The sequence below is a fragment of the Zalophus californianus genome, chromosome 4 (genome assembly GCF_009762305.2).
Source record: "Zalophus californianus isolate mZalCal1 chromosome 4, mZalCal1.pri.v2, whole genome shotgun sequence".
NCBI lineage: Eukaryota > Metazoa > Chordata > Mammalia > Carnivora > Otariidae > Zalophus > Zalophus californianus.
The window spans coordinates 9140137-9160206 of record NC_045598.1 but is presented as its reverse complement, the minus strand read 5'-3'; the positions used below and the strand labels follow the sequence as shown (position 1 = coordinate 9160206).

General features: G+C 42.8%; 1 protein-coding gene across 6 annotated transcripts in view; it reads right to left on the bottom strand.

The window, feature by feature from the left end:
* VPS13D (vacuolar protein sorting 13 homolog D) overlaps positions 1-20070 on the bottom strand; it is a 243972-nt gene that overhangs the window by 157428 nt on the left and 66474 nt on the right. For all 6 annotated transcript variants that reach the window (XM_027598088.2, XM_027598452.2, XM_027598171.2 and 3 more), the window contains 10 exons: positions 19003-19213; positions 16717-16888; positions 16437-16549; positions 13836-14048; positions 10377-10642; positions 8896-9029; positions 4980-5135; positions 3627-3837; positions 3035-3109; positions 503-709 (listed from right to left, as the gene is read on the bottom strand). In XM_027598088.2, the coding sequence (XP_027453889.2) occupies positions 503-709; positions 3035-3109; positions 3627-3837; positions 4980-5135; positions 8896-9029; positions 10377-10642; positions 13836-14048; positions 16437-16549; positions 16717-16888; positions 19003-19213 (1758 nt within the window). The remainder of the gene's footprint in view (positions 1-502; positions 710-3034; positions 3110-3626; positions 3838-4979; positions 5136-8895; positions 9030-10376; positions 10643-13835; positions 14049-16436; positions 16550-16716; positions 16889-19002; positions 19214-20070) is intronic.

Below are 20070 nucleotides of genomic sequence, written 5' to 3'. Positions count from 1 at the left end.
TCCTCGTCCCCTCGTCGCCTGCTACTGAAGGACAGCTCTCAGGGCCCTACGGAGGACACTGTGAGGTGAATGTTCTAGTAAGACTCTGTGTGCTTTCTTTTCAGACATACATAGGGCAGAGCATTTTCTGAGCTTATCTTTTAAATGCCTCTAATAACAGGACTCCCTGTAGTCTTTAGATTCATAAAAAAAATAAACAAAATGGAGACATCAGGAATTATTTAGCTAGAGCTGTTAATATAACAGAAATTTCATCAATGACAATGTCTATTATTCCCAAACTAGAGGCTGAAGGCCACATATGGCAAATAAATACACATTTCTTCAAAATACAAATAATGAAAAACAGATGTAAAACCATTATCTAAATTTTACCCATACTGCTAAGTGGGGAGCATGACTATCTCACACACACACAAACATACACACAAGACGGGCCCCAAATAACTCAGTTATCACTGCAAATCTTCAAGACGAATCTGAACATCAGGAAAACACTCACGGGAAAAGGTGAGCTCAGCCAGAGGGACATCACAGTCCATGCAGTCATCGATGAAGCAGATGCACACGCTCTCAGCTTTCACCTCCACTCCAGAGATCAGCCGCGCCGCCACAGGCCCCTGGCTCTCGCGGCCACTTGAAGCCAGGGCAAGAGACTTCAGAGGTTCGGCATTCTTAAACAACCAACTTGCTGCCTTTTTCAGTTGGCCTTCAAGAAAATTTAAAGGCGATCAATTCAGCCAGTTTGCACAGCTACTCAAGCAGCTCACAGAGGAAACATTTTTAGGGACCTACTGGACAGCCCAAGAGAACCCTGCTCCCAGATGTACTTACTCTTAGACTTAAAAAAGAAGAAAAAAACTAGCATAATGATAGAAATTCTACTTCTAGGCAAACAGAACGAAGCCCCCTTGCACACCTTCCACTCAAGTTCACCACCCTTCTGGTTCAAATGCCTCCAGGAGCCATCCCTCCTCTACTAGGACGTCTGTCGGAGGAGAAGAGAGGAGAGGAAGAGACAGGGTCCAAATTCTAGATGTCACTCGGTAGGGAAGTATGTAATCTTGCATGTACTGATGTGCAACTTTGTGACTGTTCTCAAATGTCTTACTCTGTACATACCCTGTCTTCCCCACCAATCAGGAATTCCTCGAGAACAAAGAGCAATGAGAAGGGCATGTACGTAAAATACAACTGTTAAAATAACAGCCCCCTGAACACTACCAGATTGCTAAAGCTATAAAGGAAAGGAAATCAATGCAACCCCATATCTATAAATTACTAGAGGCCAGTACACGGCACAGGGATAAGTGGTTAAGGGCACGCGCTCTAGAAGGAGATGGCCTGGTTTCTGATTCCAGCACCTAGAGGATGCTGGATCTTGGGCAAGCTACTTGGTGTCTGTGCCCAACAACACACACTCACAGGGCTGCTGCAAGGAGGAAACAGACAAGTACATGGAAAGTTCTCCTACGAGCAGAGCCTGGCACATATCAAAGGCTCTACTGATATTAGTTGCTGTTATCATTTTTGTGACTGATGGAGTGACACCTTAGCTACTAAAGAAATAAAAGTTACCATTAAAAAAAAAAGAAAGAAAGAAAAGTTACCAAAAGTCAAAAACACTCTTAGAAATTAAAAAGAAATGTTGTGTTAAAGAAAGAGAGAAAAGAATAGAAAATGTAAACACTAAGGGGTATTAAGTTAATTAAACTAACACACAGTGACATCTCGGTAAAAACAAAGCTAAGGAATGCAAGATGACTAGATCCGCTTGCATTTTTTTTTCAGAAGGAAACAGGTAATAGTTAATGTGAATAATCATGTGGCAAGACTAGCATTTTCACACCTAATTGGTTGGAGTTCAACCTGGTACATTTTAGAAAAAGATTTGTCAAGTTGAGTAAAAAGCCTGAAAAATATATCTACACGCTTATACTACTCTAAGTCTCTCCACCAAGGAAATACTAAAAGATACAGACAGAAGTTCATACCAAAAAATATTTATTACAGAACTGTGTATATTTAAAGAATGAAAAACAAAGAATAGTTAAATTAAAATGTATCATTAGGTCAATGTAAAAAAATTCAATATTTATAAATAATTTTAATGACATGGGAAGATGCTGATATTAGTAGACTGTAATAAATTTGCAATTGTAATTCAATAAAACTGTATTGTAAAAGAGGCTATACGATTGTATTTGCAGTACACTCTGCCAACATACACGATATTATACGTATATATGTATACACGTATGTACGGATATATACAGAATGTAAAGAAGTAGAGAGATGTACACATAAGTACAGACTAGAAAAAAATACAGCTTTTGCTTTATCTCCCTGTTTTAAGAAAAAGGGCAACAAAGAGGAAGGTGGGTGGTAGAAAGAGCACAGGCAGACTTGGCTTTCAGTCCATCTTAGCCCCTCACTAACTGGTGACCGCAGACCAGTTTACTTAACCTATCTGAGCCAGTTTCCTTACCTGAAGCAGGGTTAATGATGCCCACCTCGAAGGGCTATGAAGATTCCACAAGAAAACACAGGATGAGGCACACGGGAGCGCAGCGGTCATGCCTACCAGCATCACCACCATTACCAGGGCCACCAGCAACACTGGCTCACAGCATCAGAGCACCTGCCATGTGCCAGACACTTTCCCAAAGTGCTTTGTAGACGGTGCCTATTTATATGAAACCTCCAAGGGAAGTCTTCTTATCCTCTTTCCCAGATAAGGAAGCACTAGTACAGAGAGCCTAAGTGACTTACCTAAGTCACTAATAAGTAATCAAAAAGCAACCCAGTAAAGACCAGAAGCATTGGCTCCAGAGCCCATGTTCTTATCCACTATGAAGTACTGCTGCTCCTCATTATGCCCAGTCCAAGATCACGGTCAGCCCACAGAAAACCACAGAGGGGCTTCAAAATACAGTCTGGCTCTCTAAGTCCCCTTGTGGGAGCAGTGGGGGAAATGGGAAGCAAGCATATTATCAAGATGAACAACAGGTATGGAAACCCTTGAGCGAATTACCTTGGCACACCAAAAGGGCTTTGCGACAATCATCCATGCTGAATCCAAGCTCCTGCAGTCTAGCCAGCTGTAACTCTAGAAAAAAAAGTACATAATTTTTATAAATAATTTTACATAAATGAGTCCACTCATTAAAGGGAAAAAAAAAAAAAGAAATTCCGAAGCTTGTGGCTAAAACATTCCATTTCTCTAGGCAAAAATGGGCTCCGGTCTGGAGACTTACCAAAGTGCACCCTGAAATTTTTAAGAGTCTTTTCCCTATAGTGACTGTGTTTGTAAAAGTTTAAAACTGAAATTTAGTATTATCCACATAACAATGGAGGAAAACTCAATGTTTAAAACTAAACCTTAGCATTATCCACAGAACTCTGGAAGAAATGGTAAAAGAAAAACTAGTGTAAGCTAGAGCAGTCGGTTTGGGGTGTTGTATTTGTTCTTGAAATTTTTAAAATTAGAGCATCATACGTATAATTACACTTAATGGCATACACTTATACTCTGAACAATTTAATTGTGCAAAAGACAATCTTAACAGTGAACCAGAAGGGGAGCTATTAGGCAGACTGAGTGGGTTTCACAGTTCAACACCTACCCAAGACAGGATCTAGGCTATGTCTTGTCCCTTCTCTGATCTCCTCTCCAGCCCGAGACGCGCCGGAAAGGTAACTGCTAATGGAGCTGGTCTCCAAGGCCACTGGGTCCGGCGCTGCAGCATTAGCTTGCTCTGGTATGGATTTTGCAATGGCAAGAAACAGCTGAACATCATTGTAGGAGAGTCTGATATCCAGGGCTTGTAACTGAATCTAACAAAATTGAAAAGGCGGCAGTTTTTTCAAGTTGCATTTGCTTTTATGCCCACACCTCTCACGTGTATGTACAGTTCCCAACTCAAGGTCTAGAAGTCCCGCAGACACTATATTAATTTTTCATTTTGAAGACTGGAAAGATCCTGAAATTAAGCACCAAGGACCATGAGGTAAGACATCTCTGCTACGAGGTCGAATGTTTACAAAACTGCACCAAATAAAAAATAAAAAGCTAGGAGATTTACTACACCAATGAATATTTCAGTCAGATGATTTCCTTACAAGGAGATTAATCATCAAAGCAGAGAATCAGAAAATGGCTCTGGATCACCTATTAGCAGCATTCTGTGAACCCATTTTGCTTTGATCGATTTAATTTTTTTTTTAAATCTCTGAACCCAACTGACCACTCAACAAAAAATTACCTCTTCTCTCTCCAAACATCACCTTAAATGAGTCCAGTGCCACACTAGTACCTCCCCATATCCGGCCTCCCTCCGACATCAGCAACGCAGAGGCCGGCAGTAAGCAATACAGACACCAGCACAGGACCACCTAGAAATGGGCTAACTGCTGGAATGTCCCGGGGTGGTACTTGGTTGACTACTTATTCTGTCTTTAAAGATAAAAAAACCATGGTTCCAGTGGATTAACTGTTCGTCCTCAGCCAAAGGAAGAACACGCCAAATCCTTTCACCTTCCTTCCCCAGCTTCACCTTGCATCCCGTGTGCTCCCGTATGCACGTCTTTGTCCTGGTGAGACCTCCCTCTGCTTTGTGTCGGCGGGGCCCCTTCGCCCCTGACTTAGCTTCTTCCTAACGTGGCCTGCTCTCCTCCTCTGCCTACTGACATCCCGTCCCTCTGCTCAGACTCGCCCTACCTTTGCTTCCACCCACAATCCAGATTCCTCCCTCTGCTGCGTTCTGCTTTCTGTCAACTTTCACAGAACTTCAAGATGATACCAGACAGTGAATGGGTCTTCTATTCTCCACAAGACTGAGGACAGAGACAATGTCATATTTCTTTTGTATTTGCCGAAGTGATGAAAATATTGAGTTCAGCAGAGCAAGTATGTCATGTTCAGGCACAGGGCAGTGTTTGAGAGCATATCGATGTGTCTATAGATTTGTCATCATTACCTCTAAGATCGGTGGGAAATCTTCACTATTGAATGCATCCATCAATCCTGAACTATTCTGGTAAGAAGAATTCCCCACCAGCTCCACCTGAATTTGAACTGGATCAACAATTGAAAGAGCTGTACCGTGCTCATTCCCTAGTCGGCACGAAAACACCTAAAGAATGAAATGCAGTATAGGAAGAATTAATGTCTGATTTAGAAGAGTCTAAACATCAGCAGAAAAAAAAAAAACACTATCTCAGTAGCAATCAGCCCCATGTTCTCAAAAGACCCATAGCGACTGGTGAAATAAATACCGTCAAGAGCGGGGCCGGCATTCTTGCCCACGGCCAAGAGCGTGGGCAGTGGCCCCCCCCCCTTATAAAAGGCAGATCACTGACACATGGCAAAAGGCCTAAGAATCTCACATCCCTTGATTCAATATACCTACTTCTTTCTAGGAACTAGCCTATGGAAATAATGCAAAACACAGGAAAAAAAAATCACTGAACCATTATTTAACAGTTAATAAAAAAAAATTCAGAGCAACCCAGGTTATATCATACCTACTCAATGGAATCTTTTGCAATCATTTAAAAGTGACAATTAAAAAGACCACATGGAATGTTACAATATGGACTGTGAACAAGCAGCCCAATCAAAATAATACTATACCATGACTTTAAGGAAAGAAACACATCAAAATGTCAACAGAGATTCCGGACAAAGGGATTGGCAATTTTCTCCACCCCTCCCCCAATTTGATGTAATATAACTATTACTTTCATAATTGAAAGTAAATACATTAATTATTGAAGCTACATGATAGGTATATAGGGGCTCATTATTAATCTGTTTACTTGTATATGTTTGAAATGTTCTATAATAAAAAGTTTAATAATAAACATATTTATGGAGAGAGAGAAGGGAGAGAAGACTCCCATTCTAGGACCAAATTATCTTTGTGCTTCAAGTACAGAAGACCAAAATCTATAAAGAACTTATCAAACTCAACACCCAAAAAAACAAATAATCCAGTTAAGAAATGGGCAGAAGATATGAGGACATTTTTCCAAAGAAGACATCCAGATGGCCAACAGACACATGAAAATATGCTCAACATCACTCATCATGGGGGAAATACAAATCAAAAACCACAATGAGATGCCACCTCACACCTGTCAGAATGGCTAAAATTAACAACACAACAGACAAAAGGTGTTGGTGAGGATGCAGAGAAAGGGGAACTCTGCTGCACTGTTGGTAGGAATGCAAACCGGCGCAGCCACTCTGGGGAAAGTATGGAGGTTCCTCAAAAAGTTAAAAATAGAATTACCCTATGATCCAGAAATTGTACTACTAAGTATTTGCCCAAAGGATATAAAAACATAGATTCAAAGGGGTACATGTTCACAGCAGCATTATCAACAATAGCCAGGGGCACCTGGGTGGCTGAGTCAGTTGGGCAGCCGACTCTTGATTTTGGCTCAGGTCATGGTCTCTGGGTCCTGGGATCAAGCCCCGAGTCAGGCTCCATGCTCAGCATGGAGTCTGCTTGAGGATTCTCTCCCTCTCCCTCTGCCCCTCCCCCTACTCACTTTTTCTCTAAAATAAATAAATCTTAAAACAATAACAACAACAACAACAATAGCCAAACTATGGAAACAGCCCAAGTGTCCACTGACTGCTGAATGGATAAAGATGTGGGTGTGTGGGTGTGTGTGGGTGTGTGTGGGTGTGTGTGGGTGTGTGTGGGTGTGTGTCTGTATATAGTGGACTATTACTCAGCCATCAAAAAGAATGAAATCTGGTGATTTGCAATGACATGGATGGAGCTAGAATGTACTATGCTAAGTGAAGTAAGTCAGAGAAAAACAAATACCATATGATCTGACTCATATGCGGATTTTTAAAAACAAAACAGAGGAACATATGGGAGGGGGGAAAAGAGAGAGAGAAACAAACCATAAGAGACTCTTAACGATAGAGAACAAACTGAGGGTTGCTGGAGGGAGGTGTGGGGGGAGGGGACAGATGGGGGATGGGCATTAAGGAGGGTACTTGATACGATGAGCACTGGGTGTTGTATGTAAGTTATGAACCACTGAATTCTACTCCAGAAACCAATATCACACTGTATGTTAACTAATTAGAATTTAAAAATTTGAAAAAAAGGAAAGAAAAAAAAGAACAGTACAGAAGAAAGCATTCATGTTGGTCTCCCTTGTTTCTTCCCCTTTTGGGGGGTTGGGGGGAATTTTCTAGTGCTGTTGGAAAACATGTGAAACCAAGCTCCTTTACTATATTCAAAATCAACTCACTTGGCTTCCTTTATAAATTCTCCCCCAATGATGTACTGGGGTGGGGGGGGTGGTCTTAAAATTTAGATCCAATTGTGCTGCCTGAGGAACAAGACTGAAAGGAATTTCCAGGAATCTCAAATATTTTGCCATATAGTTTTTCTAAGACTTTAGAACAAAAAAAGTTTCATTTTCCTTTTTTCTTCAGGGCCTTCTGCTACACAAAACTCAATTGTACCTAACAGTTCATTAATCAATCACCAACATTTTCCATTCAAAGCTGCTACTGAAGAGGCTTGGAAAGTAGACGAACTACAATTTCATGATCAACTCACATCACACCAGCATGTAAATCCTTCCTCTCAAACTGAGGTTTCTTTACATGAGCGAAACAAGTAATCAAGAAGTGAAATCTCTACAGTTTTTATTCAGCTATATCTGATGAGAGGGAAAAAAAAAGTGCCCATATGCTGCTGACAGTGAAAATAAGTTTTGTTCATTCAACCTCTGAAATACCACTGGAAAGGATAGGGCATGAAGAGTTCAATCATAAAGGGAAAGGAAATGATGAGTAATCTGGACCAAATATTCTAATATTGTAACAAGAGGAACGTTAGCGGAGATCAGTGGATTAAGAACACTAGAGAGAAATAATAATCTGCCTCATTTCTCCTTCCCTCTCCACAACCTCTGACTTTAAAAGACACAGAGCAGTTTATACTTAATATTGCATACTGTAATTTTCAGCCTACAAAGACCACTCCAATGCAAAGTATCTCCTTCATGAGATTAAATTAGAGCCTCAAGCAGCACTATTAGAGACTCATTCCATTAGGTTATGCATGCCTCTCTAAAGATATCCTTTTTTTTAATTTTATTTTATTATGTTAATCACCATACATTACATCATTAGTTTTTGATGCAGTGTTCCATGATTCATTGTTTGCGTGTAACACCCAGTGCTCCATGCAGAACGTGCCCTCTTTAACACCCATTACCAGGCTAGCCCATGCCCCCACCCCCCTCCCCTCTAGAACCCTCAGTTTGTTTCTCAGAGTCCACAGTCTCTCGTGGTTCATCTCCCCCTCCGATTTCCCCCCTTCATTTTTCCCTTCCTACTACCTTTTTTTTTTTTAGAGATATCCTTTTACAGATTAGATATTCCTAAAAGGACTATACATAAAATCCTTCACACCTTTTATAAACAAGTTGCCAAGACCACAAAGCCCTAGGTCTTCACAGAGACAGCTCAACGCGGGGACAGGGACGTGGGGAAGTGAGGACCACTTCCCTACCTTGACTAATTTGCCCAGGACTAGACCCGTAGACGCTGAGGGCAGGGCAGGGGCCTGACAGAGTACTAGGGACTAGAAGAGTCTCACCAAACTTCTCGAGGGATGATGTAAGAGCAAGAGGTCCAGTCTCTCGGCATATTTACAGCCTGACGCTGGAGGACTGATTTCACATATAAGGATAACCTGGCAGATTTGAGGACAAAACAAAGAGGGGGGGCCAGAGTTCACCGACTCCATCAATTATTTCCCATAATGAAAGCTGAGGAGGTAAAATTCTCTTCCAAATGCTTCTCTCTTAAGCCAAACATTGAGCGTTTTTATCGACACATAGACTTCTTACCTCGATGCCAAACAAACTCCCTGAAAAGGGGCGATCGACAAATCGTGGCTTATAGGTAAGCACCGTGGTGCCTTTGAGAATAATGGCATTGGTATCGAAGCAGGACACATCTTCAACCACCACAAACTCCGTGCCTGGAAAGGACAGTATTGTCAACCAAGCCAAAGCTGGGAAGCTGGAAAGCACCACGCTATTGCAAACTAGGCAATGCATTTATACCGGGGGGCGGGGGGAACAACACACAACACATTAGCCAACAAGACTTGCTCTCCGGGATGGCTGTCGACACTCTCACTGCCACCCTGAACAAATCCTCTGTATCTGGCCAGGCCCGGCTGAGTCAAGGGCACAGCACAGGCAGGGAAGACGGGGGCGCAATTTCTCTTCCCTCTTTAGAATGTATTTCTAAGGGGCGCCTGGGTGGCTCAGGTCATGATCTCAGGGCCCTGGGATCGAGTCCCATGTCAGGCTCCCTGCTCAGCAGTGAGTCTGCTTCTCCCTTGCCCTTTGCCCCTCCTGCACCCCCACCCCCGCCTGTGCTCTGGCTTGCTCTCTCTCTCAACTGAATAAATTTAAAAAAAAAAAAATCTTTAGAATGTATTTTTAAGCTAAGTCTCCTGGGAGGACTATGAGATATTTCAGAAGCCCAGGAAATCATCCCTTCTCCAAGCAATAACCTGTTTTAAAATCCCAGAAGTAGATACACGTCCCAATGCTGGTCGGGCAGTGGAAAGCACGACATCCTCTACACAGCTGTTCAAGTGTTTGCAGAGAACATATACTAATTTAACGTAGATTTTTTAGAAATTACTAAATGCAGACAGTTTTCTACTCGTTTGTACATGGCAAATTTACTTTTCATTTTCATCAAAACCCATGGTTAGACTGAACTTTTGAAACTAAATCCGTTTAAAGCGCACTGTGCTGGCCAGTTTCTTCCAAACCACTGAGCAGTTGTTGGGCTACATCACAAACACAACAGACACACAAATACATACAGATCTACCAGGGGAGTTTGCTAGTTAACAAAAACCACAGTATATCTGTTTGTAAAGGAACATATTCTTTTTGTAAAGAAAATAACGATCCCCTCACTTATTTATCTTTAAACAGATTTTCACACATCAGATTTGCCTAAACTCAGTAAGGAACATCTGTTGGAGCACTGAAGATCAAACAGAAAATTGAAGCCAGATTTAACACTTGGGGAAAAGACCACTGGCCAGGCAGTACTCAAGCTGGGCGTGCCACGGACAGGCGGAGCAGAGGGCCCAGAACCCTGCAGCCTGGGTGGGAGCCAGCAGTTCACACCAGAAAATGGAGGTCAAGAATTTCGACACTTGTTGGTCTCTTGGTCTGTATGCAAATGTGTTAAGTGCTCACATCAAAATACAGAGGTGATAGAAAAATCATCCTAGAAGATACATATTGAGCCTAACATGCATACTGAGAATCAGTGACTCACACCTACATATGCTCACCTGTTACATTGACCTTGACCTCCAGGTGCCTTTCAGTAGACACAGGAAGAGAAGACCGCTTGGTAACTACTCCACTTTTCACAGTTTTGGGGACTACGGCAGATTCGCTGCTAGAGTTACGGTGGCGAGAAGTAGTAACATTAGTCTGTTTCTTAATATCGCTGGGAGTGTGAAGAAAATCATGGACTAGCAGCAGCCAGTCAAATATGAGGAACACACGCAAATTGTTGAGAACTACCGTAAAACAGGACGAATCCTTTGTAGATCTGCAAGGAAAAAGATTTAAAAAATAAAACCAAAAACAGGGAAAGAGAAATGTGTTTTATTAACTTGCAAGTATACTACTCTGCATGGGCAGGTGTTTTCCAGTATTTTTTAAATTGACCACTCTGGGTATCAATGAACTCTAAACATTGGTTTAGTAAGATATTCAGTGTACGTTTTCAAAAGCTAATCATATTTTTATGCTGTAAGAAAGCAGTATAGTGTCATACAGCAGTTCTCAACCAGGAGTGATTTTTGTCCCCCAGGAGACTTCTGGCAATGTCTGGAGACATCTGTGTTTGTCACAACACGGGTTGGGGGCATAGTTTGCTATGGGCATCTAGTGAGCAGAGGCCAAGGATCCTACTAAACATCCCGCAAAAGACAGGACAGCCCCCCAACAAGGAAGTATTTAACCTAAAACATCAACAGTGCCAAAGCTGAGAAATCCTGGAGCAGTAGAAAGAGCATAGGCTCAAATCCAGTCACTTACAGTTGTGTTACCTTGGATAAGTCGCCTACCTTCTCTGAGCCTATTTCCTCACTTACAAAACGAGAAATATGAACACTGTAAGAGATAACAGGTGTGTCTTTGGTAAATGTTAGGTGCCTTCCCTACAGGCTATTTCAAGATCAGTGAGGCACCCTTTCTTTGATGTTTTGGCGATCACTTCTTTACAAACATCAAGTGTGCATACTAGTACTAATTCTCCAGCTGGACCTGACCTGAGAGCGCAGATCTTTGGCTTGAGAAGGAGGACAAATAAGATGACATTTATACGTGGGTATAACCCCATGCACCCCGGAAGTGGAGTTGGGGGAGGAAGAGAGACAATACTGGTTTTGTAGGCCCTATTACCCCAAATTCTCTATTTGAGGTAAAAACCCAAGGGGGACCCCAAGCCTAGTCTCAAACCCTGGTGTGGCCCCACCAGAATATGAGTGGGCAGAAATGGGTAGGACAGAAGGAAAGTGGGCTCAGGACACTTTTATATGGTTTTCTGGGTTAAGCTTTGTTCTGTGAGCCCAAAAGTGACTCTGGGGCTCCAGCTACTACCCGTACCTGGTTACCTCCCCCAAAAGGGGCTCCTATTCAGCAAAAGCTGATTCTCAGATGTTTTTAAGTCTGGCTTCTCTAGTCTCTTGTTTCTCCTAAACCTGGCTCACTGCCTCTAGAGAAAGGGCACAGTGATGCATGTCTCCCTCATACAGACACAGCATTTTTCACAGAAACACTTTACTCTTTTGTATTAAGAGAAAAAATGTTGCCCTCAGTAAAATTTTTCCACCCCATTTTGAACATAGATCGTCAGAGTTATGCACTAACTGAAAAGTCAAAGTATGTCTGATACCCTTTTCTGGAAAATATTTCAAGCCTTTAAACACTGTGAAGTGATTTATATTTGACACACAAAATCCCAACAGAAGAGCAATTCTTCTTGAGACACAGAAAGCGTTCAAAAGTTCCAATCAAGAGAACATATTAACCCCCTCTCACTCACAATGGTACCTCTGTTCACAAGAGCTAAGGTAAGACTTTACCATTTGGCTCCAAGAAATTATACACCTCCAGTATATAAACAGAGTAATATTTCAAGGCTCCTTGTATATTAAAAATGGGATTGGTGAGACAACTAGCTGATAGATTAGGAAGCTAGATCAATAATAATATAGCAAACCCAAAAAGAAATTGTTTCTGCAGAAGGACCAAATATATGGAAGCCTCCTGCTCAGATAAACATCTTCAAACAAAAGAACCGCAAATCACAGCCAGCCTAGCATCCGACTGCAGTCAGCCAGATCACTAGACACGCAGTGGCCACACCTGAGGACTATCCGAAGGGACGTGGGCGCTGAAATCAAAGGCCCTGGTGCGAGTCCTGACCACTTCACTCAACCACTGTGTGACCTTAGAGAGGTACTCAATGCCCTTCTAGCTTCTATTGCTGCAACTATAAAATTGGGCAGAAGTCACCCACTTTGCAGACTTGCCAGGAGGATTTAAGTATAAAAGCAGGGAGAATGCCTGGCTCCTGGAAGGGCTCAGTAAGAGGCAATGAGCACTCTCATTTCTGAACATCCAAAAAGTTCAGGAAAAGGTCTGTCTACTTTGCTAGACTTCCTAAAGGCATATGGAGAGGGACCACAACCTCTCGCTAAAAGAAATCTCAACCCTGAGAAGTCACTGTGCAGCACACTGAAATATCAAGTACATTCAAGTATATGAACACAAGAATAATCTTGGTCTTTTTTTCCCATGAAGTTTTTCCCAGCCTTCTTACTTACTAGTTTGTATTTACAGCATATCTGGTAACATTAAGCACTAATAGAACAGAACTGACATTGCTTCCAAAGGTCTCCTTTTGGATTTGCATTGAAGGATTTTAGATCAAATCTAATTTTTCACAGTTTTCAGGCATATCCTCACTTAGCCCTAAAACCTTACAGTAGTATATCATAAATAACACCAGCTACATCAGTAATAATAATAAGAGCTACCATCTGTGCCAAGCAACAGGTCAGAATTACTTATTTAATTACTGCCTCCACCGTGTGAGGTGGGTACAGTCATCCTCTTCTATCTTATAGAGGAGAAAATTGTAGGTCAAAGTGGCTGAACTTGTCCTAGGACACATAGCTAGAAGGTGGCAGATCAAGGTTTTGAGCCCAGATCTGTACGATTCCAAAACATACACTCATTACACACACACCACTTCCTAGCATAATACCAGGAAGAAAAACATAATCTAGTCCAAAGAGGCTAACACCCTTTTAAATGGAGAAGTGGATTAGCAAGATGTGTGTAGATAAATCTATAATACAAGTCAAAACTTCCTTCCTATAAATTCTATAGACCAAACGTCTTCTTTCCCCTTAAACAAGAGTCCTTTCTTCCTGCCTCAATTCACTTTACATATTAGAACAGTCTACAGGGAGGTTGAGTTTAAGACTCTGGTCTAATTCTAAACTTTTTTTAAGGCAACAGAGACATCTTTTGGCCAATAAATGCAACTGCAAGGTGTTAGGAATCCTAACTTAATACACTGTGAGCAGCACTGGTGAGCCATTTTCTATTTATCTTTTCAGTGACTCCTCAGTCCTGTGATGTTCTACAGCTGACAGAGCCTTGGCCCACTGGCCACAAAAGGAAGTTTCTTGATAAAGAAATGCAGAGTCAGGGTCTGGATCCATTACCTGTAATGCAGCTCCATCTGAATGGATCCTTGGGTAGTGCTGCTGTTCCTGGAAGGCTGAAAAATACAGCTGAATACGTTTGTCATGCCAGGACAGGCCTTCTGTCCAGCATAGCGGGTGTCAAAAGCCATCATGGAATGGGAAACCAAGTTAACGGACTTGGTTTGGTTGGAAAAGCTTTCATAGAGCAGTTTACATTTCTTGAAGTCGAATCTAAAAGGGAGAAAGCAGACAAGATATTAAACTCTTCCATTTCACAAAATTAAGTTCAAGACAACAGAACAAAATCATAAGTACACCTGAGTTTTATGAAGGAGAATAACTTTCACCTGATTTTGTTAACAGACTCCTCAAGAAGGATTTAGTGTCATTGTGCCCTCTTACTTTTCATTTCCAGGAAGATGATCTTGTCCACAGGAATTCCATGAGGAATAACGTTATCTACTATACTCTGGGTGCATTAGCATTCTCCTTTCTCATCTCAAGTCTGAGAAGGCTATATATGTGTAACAATCCCTGAGGGATGTGAAGGGTCCCTTTAGACCTTCATCTGTCAACTCCTAGCCTGCCTGCAGGATTCTCTCTCCAGAGTCTGCCAAATTTTTATTTAACAACTATAGCTTCCTGGAAGCAACCAGAACAAATAACACTCTTCATATAGAGAAATAATGCAACTGATCCACCAAGAGGAAGCACATTTGATACTGCCTTTTTTTTTTTAACAACAGAAAAAGCTGCAACGTGCAATTCATAATTTATTCAGTACCATCATGACATTCTGTACAGAATTATTCCATTTTGTAAAAAACTAAGGGCACAGCTAGTCACCAGGGGGGGAAAAAACTGCTGGCTTACAAGACAATCTGGGACACAAGCTTCATTACACCATTGATTCAACTGAGTTAGTTATAGGCCAGGATGGATTCTCGAGGGAAAGACAAAGAAGAAAAAGAAAGGAGTGTTTCAGTAGGGAAATTTCTAGACTTTGAAGTCCTATTTTCAAATATTGAACCACTTTTCCAGCCATATGATCTTACACTAGATTAAAAATTCCATCTGGAAAATAGAAGTCATATCTGACAAACCTCACGATTGTCAAGAGATCAAAATGAAAAGGTTATCAGGTGTGAAAACACAATGCAGTCTTCAAGGTTCCACACCAGTAATCACAAATTCTTGGTCCACCCAGACCGTGCAAGTGATACACGAAGTCAGTCACCAAGCAAAACACGCCGTATCTAAAGGCAGCCCAAGTTGCTCCTCAGTGAACACATGGGCCCAGTATTGTCAAAAAAAGCTTTGACTCTTAAAAGAGGCTGAAATCCAAACTTTTGATGTTAAGTCTCCCAATTTTTAAATGTTGGCCGAGAAGGCAGTGAGCAGGGCCGCTCCCCGATTAGCACTGGGTCTCCCCTACTCAGACAACCCCCAGCCTGTACTTCGGACCCCTCTGCACTTTGTGGGACCATGCTCTAACTCTGTGAGGTGTGCGACACCTTTAAGTGCCATTCAAGACCACTCCAGGACTCTCGTCTTTCTCACTGGCACGTCGAGATGCTGGCTGCCCTGTCAGCCACAGTGACCACGGCCACAGGTCTGAGGGCCTGTCTGAGGCCCACAGCCTGAGGGCCACCAGGGATACACAGCATCAGGAGAAAAACGTCTTCATTTTTCTCAATCACTGCTGTGTCTGCATGTCTGTCACCTCCTTTTGCCCCCACCCCGGCAGTTTTTATTTATTATTATTTTTTAAGCTGCTGATGACACAGCACGGCAGCAAGATTATGTTAGGAATGTATTATGATACAACTTTTTCCACTGAAGCCGTACCCCTTACTCCACCCCAGGCAACTACGGTACAACTGCGGTGGCCCTTCTGTCTCTCCCAGCACGTGTACGGATATACCACACTGCAGATACCATTGGTACCATTAGCAGCATTAGGAGCTTCCACAACTGTGGTTCTGGAGTTCAATACTTCTAAAACACCCGCAGACTCAGGGTGCAGAGGGGAATGGGCAAAGGAGGGCAGGAGGTACAGGCTTCCAGTTACGGAATGAGTAAGTCACGGGGATCAAGAGTACAACATGAGGAATACAGTCACGGTACTGTAATAATGTCCTATGGTGACAGATGGTGGCTGCGCTCATGGTGAGCGCAGCAAAATGTACAGAGAAGCTGAATCACTATGTTGTACACGTGAAACTAACATAACGTTGTGTGTCAACTATACGATTTTTTTAAACCGTGCCACCATAAAAAAAAAACCAAAACAAAACCAATGCCAGTAGATTCTTGGGAAAGTTTTGCATAATTTCCACAGCTCTTTCCAATGCATCGGTTTCAGCATCAGGTGTGGAGGTCACTGAAACATCCTAATAACCTGTCTTTACTGATAAAGCAATGAATTTAAACTTTGAACAAGCACCATGTAGACCAACCAAAAAGCACTGTGCAGACCACCTCCAGTCGTGAACCACCATTCTGCAACCTCTGCTCTAGGCTAAAGCGAATTTCACTAAAGTGAAACATGTGTCTGTTTGCAATACTGTTACAGCCATGTCGGTCACTAGGCATAAACCAGTACCATGAGAGTCATACCTGGCTAAGGACCCAGTACTTTCTTTTCCTTTTGGATCTTTCAGCTCCAGACTTACATTCACCATATCGATGAGGAAGCACATGCACGTGTACACTTCTCCACTGAGAACAGTCTGCAAGAGGAAAATGCCAATCTGAAAAGGGGGTTAATATGTCCAAGACAATAATCTGCTTGTTCCATTTCTCTCTGCAGGTGAGCTGGAGGGACCCACGCACGAAGTGGCCATCAGCTAGGACTGCAAGAGTTAAGAGTTATGGGACAGCACGAGGTCTCACTCACGTGAATTCTTGGGTCTTGTAAATCATAAGGCCGCATAAATTCCTCTATGGGCTCTCCGAGGTTGTTCTCCAATAAACCGCGGATCAGCTTGTATTTGTACAAATCCAGGGAGCAGTGGACTGAGGAGAGGTTGCCGTGGATAGATATGTCTGGCACAGTATGACTTATTTCTCTGAGGAAAGAAAAAAAAGTCACTTTGGCAAACAATCAGTAACTTAACACTGACAAAGCTCACACCCAAACGTAAGAAAGAGCTAAAATGTACCCGCCTACATTATCCATCAGTTCATTTCCAAATTCCAATAATAAAAATTTCATGTGGCTCCAAAGGAAGCACATGAGCACAACTGAGTGTCCTGCTTCAGCTACAAAAAGCCCCTTCTCTCTTAAAATAGGCATTTATAAAGTCCCCAAATCTGAGTTAGCTAAGTAATCTATTAATAAGGAAAAATCTCATGAGATTCAGGAAGAGCTTAAACATTACAGTTGGGGAGGCAATAAAGAAATGGCAGTCTCTTCATTTAACTCCAAATTTCATGATAACTACAGGCAAACACCAGAGTTTCATTCTGAACCTAGATGGGACGTCAGGATAAAGTCTGAATCCGTTACTTGTCTCTGCTGAGATGGGCAGGAGTAAGGTTGAGACGCCCGGGTCAGGGGTTAGCATACCTCGTCCCCACACTGAAGAGCTCTTTTCCCCTACCCTCCCGGGGAGAAGTGGGCACCATGGATCCTGCAGATAGCATGCTCTGCGTATGTAGAGGACGGGGTTTGAAAGTAGAGGAATGTAAAAAATTACTTTGCAGAGAAAAACCTATATATGATCAAGTAAAGAAAGAACAGTGATGCAAGCCACACAAAAAGCTGGAAAGGACTACCCGGCGCCCTCTCAGCTTCCTGTACCTGTGGTGCAAGCAGCTGAGAGGGTATCTCGTATTGAGTTACCACCACCTTATCGGGGCTAACAGTATAATCACCTGCAAATAAACACTGATGGAAGCGAAGAGAGTCAAGTTTACATAATCAGAGTAACAAAGCACATTTTTGGGGGGGAAAGCATTACTTGAAAAGAAAACAAAGTATTCCATTTCTAAATAATGAAGCTCCTCCTAAGACTGCTAGGCCAGTAAAACCAGAGAGCCCATGCCAAGTGTAACTGAGTGCCAGCCAGGGAGCACTCAAATAACAAGTAAGAATGAAATGCAAAAATCCGAGAGAGAGCAGCTACACGGTGTCGTTAATCCAGAGAGAAACAAAAAATGGCATTAAATGGCTCGCCCAAACCCAAGAACCACGAAGGGAGTGGCCAAAGACGGATTAAAATCGCACGCCTCACAAGTAACGAAACTGCTTGTCAAAATGCGGCAAACGAGAACATCTTCCATTACTTGACAGCCACGCCCCATCTTTGCCTGTAGTTGAAATGCAAGCGTTGCTGTTTCTCCAAAATGAATGCCCCAAACGGAGGGGCAATCGTCCCTGGGGCGCAGCAGCTCCCAGCTGTGCGCATGGGCCAGGCCAGCGTGAGCACCGCCAGGGGACCTTGCTCACGTGTACTGAGGCTCGGCCCTGAGACTCAGGTTCTGCAGGTCTCATATCAGGTCTGGGAACATTTATATTCAAGACGTTTCCCAGACGATACCACGGAAGTAATGACAACTGAAGCAATGCTCTAATCTGCAGAAATGAGCACCCTGTGTTTGAGGCCAATGAAAAGGTAAATTAGAGTCAGCTCATTAGCCTTTATGGAGTACTTTCAGATTGCTTAATGGAGCAAAATGGGCAGAACTGCATCTCAACAGTTATTCTGATTAAATGGAGCTCCAGGGTAAGTAGCAACACCAGGTCCAGAATCTATTGTGCTTGGAACATATAATCCAAATGTCACCTCTTCCAAAATACTCTCCCTGCCATCACCACCTCCCTACGTCCACCAAAAGGCCATGCTACATTCATGCCCCTTCGTCTTTGTTTCCAAGGCCCCAGGGGCAATCCCGTAACATAGTTTATAACACTGAGTCAAACTCTAAATTAGAATCACCTTCTAATTTGCCTTCTTATAGCCCTATATCCACACAACATAAGCTCCATAAAGATAGGTTTTCCTTCCCATCACAGTAGGACTCACATCTAGTACCCAGCTGGGACTCAACAAACATTTGCCACACAGAAGAAATAAGTGAACATCACCTATTCTCTTCCAGACTTACCTTCATGGCACTGAATTCCAAGTGATTAAGATTCTACCTATGATAGACTATTATCCAGATGTAAACCACTCACTTGTCCAAATTCCTTTCCACCTGCAATTTCAGCCGACAGGGCTCAGTGAGGAGACTCCCTCCTGTCTGCCGCACGAAATAGGAAGGGAATACCAGATCTCCACTGCTGTCGTCTGAGGCCTTAGAATACTCTCGTGGGTGTCTCTCGGCAGCAAAGATGTCCATGTCTTGTAGGTCCACGACAATGCAGTCCAGCAGGCAGATGTGGTCTTCTACATGGACCCAAGGAAAGAGAGAGAATGAAGAAAGTAAGACCCAGAAAGGACCGGCCCTGAACAAAACTAAAAAGCTAAACAAAGTTCTTCCTGTCTTTGGAAAATGTTCAGAACCGTCCACTTCAAAAACCTGAGTGTCCAAAGTCTCTACTCTGGCACCACGGCCTCCCTGTCACGCTCCCTGTGCTAGACACTTCCTGTCACGCTCCCTGTGCTAGACACTTCCTGTCTGCTCCCCTTCCACGTCACACGCATGTTGCTGTCCTGAGACATGAGCTGAACCTTAAGGATTTATGACCGACACGATTGGACAGCCATCCCTCCCAAGGATATCCTACAGGGCTCTCATTTGGGGGGCCGCAACCCAAAGGCTTACAAAGTTTTCCAGCACCGAAATTCTTTTCTCAAACAAATATGTAATCATTTCCGCTACCACTGATCTCATCCAAAACACCATCATTCTGCCTGGCCCCCCAGAAACTCCCCTCCCATACACCTACACCATTCCCTCTGGCCCTCACAAAATCATTCTGCCCGCAAAATACCTGAGTAATCCTTAAAAAAATAAATGAGACCGTAACATTCTCTTCCTCCTACACTTTAATGATTATGCTTAATCCAAAGTTGTTTCTGTAAAACTCCCCCTAAATCCTTATAAAACCCTGCATAAGGCCACTGCCTACTTTTCCAACTTCATCTCAAGCCATTCTGCCCCTGCTCCTGAAGCCTCAGGCTCACTGGCCTTTGTCTCCCCAAAATTGCCAAGCCCTTTGCTATCTGAACAGTTTTACCTACGGCATCACCCTCCCCTCTCGATCTCAGCTGGGTCCTCTCTGTTCTTTCCTCCTGCCCCA